The 12,092-nt window shown below is 44.2% G+C and overlaps 1 protein-coding gene across 1 annotated transcript; it reads right to left on the bottom strand.

The window, feature by feature from the left end:
• Nucleotides 1–429: 429 nt before the first annotated feature.
• On the bottom strand, nt 430–11,750 carry oprk1 (opioid receptor, kappa 1). The gene is made up of 3 exons (XM_018756813.2): nt 11,518–11,750; nt 1,528–1,880; nt 430–956 (listed from the first exon to the last, which is right to left on the bottom strand). The coding sequence occupies exons 1-3, from the start codon at nt 11,748–11,750 to the stop codon at nt 430–432; spliced, it is 1,113 nt and encodes a 370-aa protein (XP_018612329.1).
• Nucleotides 11,751–12,092: the final 342 nt, after the last annotated feature.

Below are 12,092 nucleotides of genomic sequence, written 5' to 3'. Positions count from 1 at the left end.
GAAAATTATACAGGCAGAAATGAATACTGAAGAGCATAATCAGAAGCACGCTCCGTGCACACTCCGTTCAGAGCTGTCTCAGGAGAAACTCTGCCATATCACACCGACAAGTAATTTGATTCTATAAATGTGGAACCTGATCCTTGATCACTTGTTTTGTTCCACCAACACTCTCATTAAAACCAGCGACTTGGCTAACGTAACGTGATTGTTACTCGTGAAGAGTTTTTTTTTTTTTTTGTTTGGTAACAGTGAAATGAATTAAGGTGAAATTACGTTTTCTCGTCTGCCTCGAAGGTGGAGGTGAATTCATCAGTTACTCTGCGTAGCGTCCAACCCGAATCACACAGCCGAAGTGACCTGGGTTAACCCCAGGTCGTTGGAATCCTCTCTTCCATGTGGGGAAAAAGAGGACATCTCCACGGCTAGTCATACGGGCTTGCCGGTTCCATCCAGATTCTGCTGGGGGTGTGCGAGCTCTCGGAGGGTGCTCCTGGTCCGGCTGGTGCTGGTCCTGTCTGTCTTCAGCTTCCGAGGCATGCAGAAATCCTTGAAGCAGCGCTTGAAGTTCTCATCCAGGAAGGCATACAAAATAGGGTTGAGGCTGCTGTTGGTGTAGCCTAGGGCTACGCAGAAGAAGTAAGCCGCCGTGATGCCTGTGGTGTTGGGCACATCTGTGAGCACTTTGACCAGGATGAAGATGTGGATGGGTGTCCAGCACACGACGAACACGGCTACCACTACCAGGACCAGCTTGGTAATGCGCCGCAGGTTGCGGTCCTTCTCGCGTGAGCCTGACAACAGGCGTACGCTCTTCAGTCGCAGGATCATCAGGGAGTAGCACACAGTGATGATGAGGACGGGCACAATGAAGGCGAAGATGAACACGCAAACCTTCATCAATGTGTCCCAATAGACGTACGGCTCAGGGAACTGCAAGGCGCACTCCGTGGTCCCTGAGGGGGTGAGCGTGCAGTGGACATTTTACAAACAAGAGGAAATAGTACACTGCAGACACCCAATGATTCTCACTGTAGTTCTCCACAAACTCGATTAGTCTTAAACATTTTAAAGGGACGCAATCTTAAACAACATGGTGAAAAGACCACATTGAAAAGTAGGACAGGCGGCACTGGTCGATTTACTCTTATGAGGAAATTTCCATTAATATTAACCCAGTACTGAACACCTACAATGCACTAAACTCTACTCAACACTGGTAAATGTAGTTTACTGCCTAGGTCCAAACTCCAATTTTATGCCACCTTGTCGTAGCATCTGGTTTACTGGAAGTAAACCTACAGGGCCACACTGCAGTCTAATGGTTGAAGGAATGGAGCCTTGGATTCTCAATTAATTGAGCCAGTTCCAAAGGGGGAACTACGGTATCCCTGAATACTTTATGGAATTATTTTAATCTGAATAAATAGGTAAAACATCACAAAATACGTGATGCAAGCCATATACTGAGAAAATATTATAACTAGGACTTATAATAACATCCGTGGACCTCATACAAACCCTCACCATTGTTTGTCTCGGTGCTGCCAAGGACTAGCGCAGGAATTCCAGCTGCCGATGACAGAATCCAGATGCAGACGTTGATGATCTTGGCCTTGAGGGGCGTGCGGAAGTCGAGTGCCTTGACCGGGTGGCACACAGCAATGTAGCGGTCCACGCTCATCATGGTCAGGGTGAAGATACTGGTGAACATGTTGTAGTAGTCGATGGAGATGAACACCTTGCAGACCACGTCCCCGAATGGCCACGAGTTAAGCAGGTAGTCCGTGCTCTGGAAAGGCATGGTGGTGGTGACCAGGGCGTCTGCTAGAGCCAGGTTGAAGATATAGATGTTGGTGGCTGTCTTCATCTTTGTATATCTGGACAAAAGATCAATTTGAACTGCTCATCTTCTCAGGAAGGATGGCTAAATGACGCACCATTACAAAGCAAACATTTGGCACCTTCAGTAGACCAAAAAAAGCATTTGTGCACTGGAATAACAACTGTTCTCTAGGAATAACATAAATTAGAGGCAAGAGTAGGTCTTAGGGTCGCCTTCCAGTTAAAGAACCTAGCTTCAAATCTGTAAGCAGCTTGGTATGCAAAGCTAATATAGGCGGTCCCTGACTTACGATGGGTTGACATGATTTTTTCAACTTCACAATGGTGAGCAGGCGACAGACATTCAGCAGAAACTTTTTTTTTTTTTTTCCAGAACCGCTTGTCCCTTACGGGGTCACGGGGAACCGGAGCCTACCCGGCAACACAGGGCATAAGGCCGGAGGGGGAGGGGACACACCCATGGACGGGACGCCAGTCCGCCGCAAGGCACCCCAAGCGGGACTTGAACCCCAGACCCAGTGGAGAGCAGGACTGCGGTCCAACCCACTGCGCCACCGCACCCCCACTCAGCAGAAACTGTACTTTGAATTTTGAATTTTGATTTTTTCCCAGGCCAGCGATATGCGGAGTGATATTCTCTCGTGATGTTGGGCAGCGGCAGCAATCCGCATCTCCCCGTCTGTCACGCAGAGATGTGTATTTAGGTGTATTAAATGCATTTTCAACTAACGATATTTTCAACTTACGATGGGTTTCATGGAACCTAACCCCATCGTAAATTGGGGACCACCTGTATTGTAAATCGCTTTTGAAAGAAACTCCAGCAAAATGAATAGTGTTAACAAATAATAATGCTGAAGTCAAAATAATGCAATCATACAAGGACAAATTCAAAGGAGAAGGTTCCTCTTCATCTGTGAAGGCAATCCTTGCTGTGGAAAATAATGACATGTGCAATCATAGGTGTGATCTTTATATGTACTGTATATATAAATCAGCACCCAATCCGATATAATTTTCAACTACTTAAAACCTTACCAGCAAAAGACAAGTTGGCAAAACAAGGATTCATGGAGGCACATCAAGTCATGCTCAAAGGAAATTTCTGTAGATCTCCAGAGAAAACCTACTGATAGAGTCTAGACAGGGTTGCACAGCCATTTCTAAGGCTCTTAGTCAAACTATGGTCAAAGTCATATTCATCAAAAGGAGAAAATCTGGAACATTGGTGACTCTACCTAGGAGTGGCCACCCTGTCAAAATCTCTCCATGAGCAACAAACAGGCAAGTCTTCATTGTATTAGAACATTCATAAGAATGTCAGGCCATCAGAGCACGAGTTTAAAAACCAAGCTAAAGGACAGCAGAGTCACGCTGCAAGGCAATGACCCCAAACATGCAAGCAAGTCAACATGGAAATGGCTGGGAGAAAAAAAAAAAAAAAAAAAATTTGGAATGGCCAGATGAAAGTCCTGACCTGAATCTTATTGAGCTGTTGTGGCAAGAGATGAAAATAGCTGTTCATTCCTGAAAACATGAAAACATTGCTGAGCTAAAGCAGGTCTGAATGAAGGAGTTACATTTACATTTATTTACTTAGCAGACGCTTTTCTCAAAAGCAACTTCCAACAAACTCTATGTAGTGTTATCAGTCCACAAACCTTATTCAACAAGGTGACTTACACTGCTAGATACACTACTTACACTGGTTCACTCATCCATACATCAGTGGAACACACTCTGTCACTCACACATTAAGGGGGAACCTGAACAGTAGGTCTTTGGAGTGTGGGAGGAAACCAGAGCACCCGGAGGAAACCCACGCAGACATGGGAGAACACGCAAACTCAAACATGCAAAACATGCAAAAATTTTGAGAGTTGGCCCAAAATTCCTCCATGGCTATGCGAGATCCTGATGAAAAGCAACAGGAATGTAGTTGCAGTCATCACAGCTAAAGGTAGCATAAACAGTTATTTTTTTCACACCCACAACTGCACATTTGATTATCTTCCACACCAAGGAAATTACACAAAACTACACCAGTGCCACTTTTTTCTTTCTCAAGCCTTATGCATATACTACTTCCACACTAGAACTGACAAAAATTATTTGATCAATTTTAACATAAAAAAACCAAAAAGAATCGAGAAAATTGGAAAGGGGGCAAATACTTTTTGAAGTATTTGTCAAAAAATACGGAGTAAGAATAGTGTTTCTCACTGATTCAAATGAATCACCTTGTTAAACGTTGCTTTGTCCTTTTATTTTGTCCCCCCATGCTCTTTCTGCACAAATATGCCTGCCACTTAACTCCTGTCATCACAGTAATCCAGTAAGTTCAACATTAAAGATACGGATTTAAAGACTCAAGCAAAGAGCCTTAGGCCGAGTGAACATGTGGTCTTGCTTTCACTATCCGGAGCATGCTGTTATCGTGTGTTTGCTTAACACACACCCTCAGCGTGCGCCCTTATCCGAGTGCTTTGTAATTCCTCGAAGCTGGATATTTATTGGTAGGATTTAGGAAATGTGGTTCTGTTTGAGTTTACATGTACACTGTTTGAGTTTACATGTACACTTTCATTCACAAAGGGCTAAAATTGAGTTCGGTCCTTCGAGGTTGTTGTTACAGAAAATGATTAATCCGTCCGAGTTGAATGCTGGAAGTCAAAGGTTTCTTCATAACAACTTGTGTGTTTGGATGCCTTTATACAGTTTGAGTTACACATCCATCTATCCATTCTCTAGAGGAACTGGCCATTCATGGGTCACACTGAGTACTACATGCACATAGACCATGACCTAATACCCCTACTGCCCACATAGTCTGGCCTGATATGAAGTCTCATTTATGACCTCTGCCAGCATGCTGACATGCGTTAAAGCCCTCAAGATCCATGACACACACTGCTGCTTTGCTTCCCCAGAGCACGGTGAAAGTGACAAAGTTCCAGGTTGGCACGCAAAGCTGTCCTTCCTGCAGTTAAGGCAAAACAATATGTATTTATTTGAAGCATTTTAATATTTAATCTTTTTTTATTAGAAACTGCCATGAGCCTGGACGTTGTTGACACAGTGTTGGGTTCCAAGTGCCTGCCCATATGGGAGAAGTATTGCTTTACTTGGAAGAGAGGAGTGTTTAGCGATGATGGCTATAAAAGGGTTTCAGTAGCATTCCAACAGCCCAGACCTCCAGCCGAGGGCACTTTGACGCTGCCATCCAGCAAAGGAACGTCACAGCGGTGCTCTTTAATAGGCTGAGAGCTGTCTATAGCCCTGCTGGCTACCATCACAAGGGACCATCAGATGCTCTCCGTCCATTAGTGGCCAAATTTGATGGCCGTTGGCTGTTTCCTAGAATCTGTGTCAACATCTAACAACACCTGGCTTTTGCAAAGGTTTTACATTGGACTGGAAAACAAATGGAGTACCAAAGAAAACTGGATATCTGCATGAGAACAGGGTTACAAAATATGGGAAAATATTTGCAAATTATCTGCTATTTGATGTTGACAATGACAGCAGTATGACAAATACGCTCAACTAGAATGGAACCAATGACTTATTAACTTGATAACGTTAGGAACAAACAAAAATTACATGTGGTAATAACATTTATTTGCCAACTGGACTTTTTATCCAGGTAGACATTGTCGTGTAGTTTGCTTCAATAGCATGAGGGTGGTCAGTACTGCAAAAGCATGAGTTGCTCAATTATTACAACACTTTCAACTTTCTGCTTTGCTGTGGGACAGCTAGTAGTGTAGTGGTTACGGTTATTGCCTTTGGATCTAAAGGTCACAGGTTTAACCCCCCCTCTGGCTATAGTACTCTTGAGCAAGGTACTTACCCTAAAGTGTGCCAGTAAAATTACCCACCTAGTAAGTGGGTAAATAACTATCAGCTTGTCATAATTTAAACCTTAATGTTAAAAGTTGCTTTGGAGAAAAGCATCAGATAAATATAATGTTGGCCCAGTCCAACAGCACATAGGAAAACATATTTAAAAAGTAATCCTTGCCTGCTGCTGATGGAATCACCTTGGGTGGATACCATTCATTAAACTCGTGCTACATAAATAATTAGCTGAATCTAACAATCCATCTTCATGCATTTGAGATTCTAATCTCCATCCAGCAAGACTCCCCATGGTTGTTTTTCTGAGGGAAAAAAAAAGGTTTGACATTTTGATATATGACAAAGTGACTAAACCAGTTTCAGTAAAACACCTAAAAAGATGCCATGTATTTGGTCAACTTTTTAGAACCCTCTTCAAAATGAGCTCTAAGAAAAAGGCATATAACTTCGCAAGCCATTGCAGCATTTTGTTTATTGTATGGGACCTGTTATATGAGAGCTGAGTGTACAGTGAATCTACTGCTTTCGGGTTCCTCTGTAAAGACCTCATCCTCCCCTAGTCCAGCAGCTGGTAGTGTAATGGTTAGAGCTGTTGCCATCAGGCCCAAAGGCTACAGGTTTGATCTCTGGCTGTACTACCCCTGAGCAAGGTACTTACCCTAAAATCGCTCCAGTAACATTACCCAGCTGTATAAATGGGTAAATAATTGTAGATAGGCTAACACTGAAAGTCACTTTAGAGAAAAGTGTCAGCTCAGTGACTAAATGTAGTCTAACCGCAGAGAGCGTATCACTATATAGAGCTCCTTCCACACCAGCACAAATAATAAGAGAATCCCCACTTCCACTGTCATGGGAGGCTCCCTTGACTGGAAGCTAAATAAACAAACCCGCCAGTACTGCCACAGAGCGGCTGATGGGAGATGTCTGCCGCTCATCAGCCATCCGAGCCGATGGCGTGTGGCAGTCGACATGTTATTGCGGTGCCATTTACACTGCTGATAATGAGTTGAAAATTGGGGTTAGAGGTCAGGGATCGTCCTGCTCCGGGCAGAAAGTCTTTGATTTGTATAGAAAAAAAATCTCATGTAAATTCTCCATCTCCTGTCTCATTAAGCCTAACAAGACCATAAGGAAACATGCATCACATACTGCAGCTGTCAAAGGGATGGAAATTGGATATTATTAACATACACGATAAAGACCTTCATTTCTGCTTCCCAAGCAGGCATTAAAAAAAATGTTCTCTTTTGTTTATACTCAAACACTAAAACACAGAATTAACATATAAAAATCAGGCAGAGGCCAGACCATAGAGAAGGGTACAACCAAAATGAACATGTCGTGTATAAAATTATTACCCAAGGAACAACAGTTTTAAATGGAAAACTGATTAAATGGCCAAATTATATTCACGTGGCTTTTCCGCGGGGAGTGTCGAAGGAAGCCCGAATGTTGTCCACGCATGAACTGGCCTCTCATTCAAAGAGTAAACGATCATAAGCATCCAGCGCGAACGGCAAATTAGCCATTCATAACACCATTCAGTCAATTACTCCTTTGGAATCCATTCCACATAAAATAATGGCAAATCTGAGTTTTTCCTTCCTTTCCTTTCCTATTCATTACCTGGGGTTTGTGATGAGAGAGTATTGTGCCTTGTGGGAGTCGTCGTGTTTTAAAGCCGGCTCCCAGATTTAATATGGTGCTACCACACGCTGCAACTGACATGCTTCATAATTATGCTCTTTAAAGCAGCATGTCTCAAAACAATGAGGTTAGTATTTCAACCATGTATGGTTACAGTGAAAATGAGCTAAATCTGAGTGCATAGCACACATTCGTTTGAACCATATTTACTCTTAGATCAACGGAATCCCCATATAAAATGTCTTTACTCTGTGATGGGCTAGTGTCTTGTCCAGGGTGTAACCTGCTTCAACCCCTGCTTCTGGAATAAATTCCAGACCACCATGACCCTGCATTGGACAAGTGAAGATCAATAATGAAAGATTAGTGTGGATGGATGGATGTATGGATGTATGGATGGATGGATGGATGTAAAAGGCCATTTTTACTGTGGTAAAAGACTCATGACTGCAGAATCTCAGGTGTGTTGTGACATTCTTGTCACATGACCTTGCACTCATCAAAATTGGCATCTATCGCAGCCACAGGTTCGCAACATCCATTCGATGGGCTTCCTCTGATACAATGGAGAGCTGGAATGACCAGCCAGCTGCCACACCATTTGTGTTGCTGTGTGACAATAACCGTCCCAGCGATCGATCCGGCCAGTGCTGGCAACACCAGCGAGGAAAGCCACTTGTAAAACCCATGCTGTGGTGACAAAGAGGTAGTAATGACATCCGGGTGCTTTTCCGTTATAGCTTTGGTCAGATGAACCACAGACGAATGGCTGTCCACCCTCACCGCTCAGCATTAAAAAACTGTGTGGAAGACACAGCTCCAGATGTGATCCCTGCCATCACTGACACTGCCAATGTCATGACAAGAAACACACACACAGCACACAGCAAGCTTGGCTGCACTGTCATGGGTGTAACGCATGATTTTATCCTCGATTACAAAACCCATGTCTTTTCTCAAGGCCAACTGGGTTTCCGTGCTCTCTGAAAGCCTCTGAGTATGATGGACATCTGCAGAATACGATACTTTTGTGAAATGCCAAATGACCTGAACGAACTGGAATCATTCCTTTATTCTTCATCTGTGGAGCTGTATTATGCGATGGGGCTGGACTGCGAGTCTCTGCGTTTATTTGTTTACACTAATACAAACAACGGGCTTCATCTGCAAGTCACAACTGGACTTGATCGGAAAATATATTTTTTTATGGGTCACTTAAAAGCATCAACATACAGGGGGAGGCTGCCATTAGACTGGGTCTCACTGAGGATGTTTAAGGAGTACCAAAGCGACTACAAGGGGGGTGCAGTGGTGCAGTGGGTTGGACTAGGGCCTGCTCTCCAGTAGGTCTGGGGTTCAAGTCCCGCTTGGGGTGCCTTGCGACAGATGGGCATCCTGTCCTGGGTATGTCCCCTCCAGTGACCCTGTAGGACGAGTGTTTTCAGACGATGTGTGTGAGCTGACTAAAGTGTATGACAAAACTTTATTACGCTTTATGTTAAGGACAGCTGCTAGTGTAGTGGTGAGAGCTACTGCCTTTGGATCCACAGGTTAATGGTGTGAGCCCACCTCCAGCTGTAGTACCTTTGAGCAAGGTACTTACCATAAATTGCTACAGTAAAATTAGCCAGCTCTATAAATGGGTAAATAATTGTAAGTAGCTTAATGCCGTAAATTGCTTTGGAATAAATGTCCTGTAAGGATGCCGCCTTTCCTGAGGCTTTACATTTATCGTATGATTTTCTGCAAAGGATCGTCCAACATTAAGCTACTCACAATCATTTACCTGTTTACAGAGCTGGGCAATTTTACTGCACTAGTTTAGGTGAAGTATACTGCTCCAGGGTGCTATAGCAGTACTTGGGTTTTGAACCTACACCCTTCAGATTGACCCCAGTAGTTCTCACCATTATGCCACCTGCTGCATGACTTCTGGCGCATCACTTTTTAAATTTTACATATTTAAAAAAATACCCAAACCATTGTTTGGACTTAAATCATATGGTATCAGTACAGTGCTTTCAAGAAATAATATTTTACTATTGATTCAGAATTCACACAACAGAAACCAGTCAAAAAAAGACAAGAAGCTGGTGGTGTAATGCTTAGGACCGTCACCCTCAAATAAATCGTGTTGGGTTCAAATCCCTGATGCAATACCCTTAAGCAAGGTAGTTACCCTGAACTGATATGGTAAAAATACCCAGTTGTATAAAAGAGGACATAATTACAAGCAGCTCAGTGTACAAACCTAACAGCATAAGTCACTTACTAGAAAGGTGCCAAGTAAATAAATGTAAATAATTAACTTCCATTTCAGCCAAGAGCTGCTGAGTGTGTCAGAACTTCTGGACCAGGATATGTTATTATGGGCTGCAGGTCAGCGCAGGCAGAAACTCCATATGGCGAAGCTGGAACATTGCATTTAGTAATCAATATACGTGCAGGGGGGCAGTTGGCTTGTATGAATTAATCAAGTGTCAAAGAGCGAATGAATTCCAATGAAGTGCACTGCTATCGAACGGCGAACACCTCCGCTTATAAATTAAAGTCAGCAAACCTGCAGCTGGATCGCTAGGTGAGTAAACAATCCCAAGACCAAAGTGGTGAGCGAATCGGACATCTAAGCAGACGGAGAAAGTGCTACACAAATATAACTGCCTCCCCAAATAATATCTCGAATCAGAAATAATATCGCAAAGCATAAATCACACTGGCACAGGAGAAACATTAAATATTAAGGGCAGTGTGACTGTGTCTCCAGGAGCGGTATAACAGTGCGGAGTGTGGGGTGGGTGTATAACAGCGGTAGCTGAAAGTGTAGGGGTAGAGCGGTTGTCTTCAAGTCTGAAGGTTGTAGGGTTGAATCTCACCTAATGCTACAGTGCCCTAGTGCAATGCACTCACCCTAAACGGCTCGTGTAAAAATTACCCACCTATATATATGGGTAAATAACTGTGGATAACAGACAATGTAGGCTGCTTTTGGGGTGGGGGGGGCTACATTGGCTAAACAAATAAATATGTTTATAGGAGTGAAAAGACAACTGACAGCAGTCACTACCAAGGCCATCTGCTGGGTTACTGCAGATCAGCGGATGAGTGACATCCCCTGGTCAGCAGGTCACCCCTGTAGACTGGAACCAGGATGTATGAGGTTAGTTCATAAGTTTACTGCCCTCAGTGGGAAGCCTGAATGGCATGTTAGTCCTGGTCAGTCTCAGGTCAACCGAGTATCACCCAGTGGAGTCGGACCAGTGGCGGTCAGTTTAGCTGGATTGAGTAACTGGGGGGGGTCACACGCAATTAAGGCACCCAATGTGTGTTCTGTGCGCTGTCAGAAACCGAAGAGCGGCATTTTGTCGTTGAGGTTACAAACTAACAGACGCGTCTCTCTCGCCAAATTCGAGGCACATGTCAGACGGGCGAAGGCTCAGTGTTTACTGAACGGTTTTCAGCACATCTGCACCATACCTGCTGTGTTAAAAATTCAGGCGTCAGCATCAGTGAACCATATTAACGGCTTACAATTATTATTAACTATTCTGTATCAGTTTTTATTCATTCTGTCCATCTCAATATCTCTCAGTGATATCTCAACATTATCCTATTCAGTTTTTTTGGGGGTAATTTCTTTACATAAGGGCTGAAATTTAGGCTGAAAATGATGGTCAAGATGCCATTAAAAAGCATTTTAAGATGTTTGCGTGACATGCAGGAATGAAATCAGCCGGACAGAATGAATACATTTTCTGTATCACAACACCACAGCTTACCGTAGTAGCAGTAAAGTACAACAGTATTTTGTGTTCATAGAAAATAAACATACAGCACACATATAAGGTCTTTTTCACCCCCTAAACAGGCACGTTAGCCATAAACGGCAGCTGATGGCAATAGTCATCGGTCAGCCTGTGGTCATTCTGGCTGCGTTCGAGCCCCTTGCCTCTGCAGAGCAGCCACTGGGTGGCCCTCAAACATTGGTGATGTCCACCTCACCCCGATCAAAACACAAAAATGCAACTTGGACACCGTCACCTTTGCATCTTTGTCAATGGCAGCATCATTGGTACCAGCGTCCCCCCCGCCCGACACCCCAGCCCACCCCCCATCCCTCCAGTGCTGAGCAGCCTCCCAGGACTCTCTGAGGCTGATGCTCACCTGATGATCACGTACATGACCAGGCAGTTGCCCGACAAGCCCACCACGAAGACCACCGAGTAGACGGCCGTGAGCACGGGGAAGATGGGCGACATGGGCTCGCCGGTCCACGTGCCGTTGGCCGACACGTTGTACATGATGTCTGCGAGCGCGGGCAGCCGCGTGGAGTTGGGGAGGCACTCCTCCGAGGGACACCTGTCCTCCTTGAAGATCTCCACCGGGCTGATCTCCATGCCCCCCCCCCGCGGTTTCTGCAAGCGCGGGAGTTGGGGGGGGGGGGGGGGGGTCACATAAAAACAGTGAAAAAACATTAGGACAATAAATTTTATTTATAGCGGGGGGTGGCAAAGGGGACACACCTACACCGCGTGCTACGAAGTTACGAACGAAGGCAACACGTTTGATACTTTATACAGACTTGATACACGCCGATTAACACAGGGAACACGCAACGTAAAACATGCCATGGTTAAGCAAAATAACAAAATATAAAGCGAAATGTGCATTTTATATTTAAAAAAAAAAATGTACGAAACGCATACCAGAGGAGTTTGTGTCTCACTTCTCCGCCTTCC

This window comes from Scleropages formosus, chromosome 9 (assembly GCF_900964775.1).
Source record: "Scleropages formosus chromosome 9, fSclFor1.1, whole genome shotgun sequence".
Classification (NCBI taxonomy): Eukaryota; Metazoa; Chordata; class Actinopteri; order Osteoglossiformes; family Osteoglossidae; genus Scleropages; species Scleropages formosus.
This window is presented reverse-complemented; position numbering and strand designations above follow the sequence as displayed.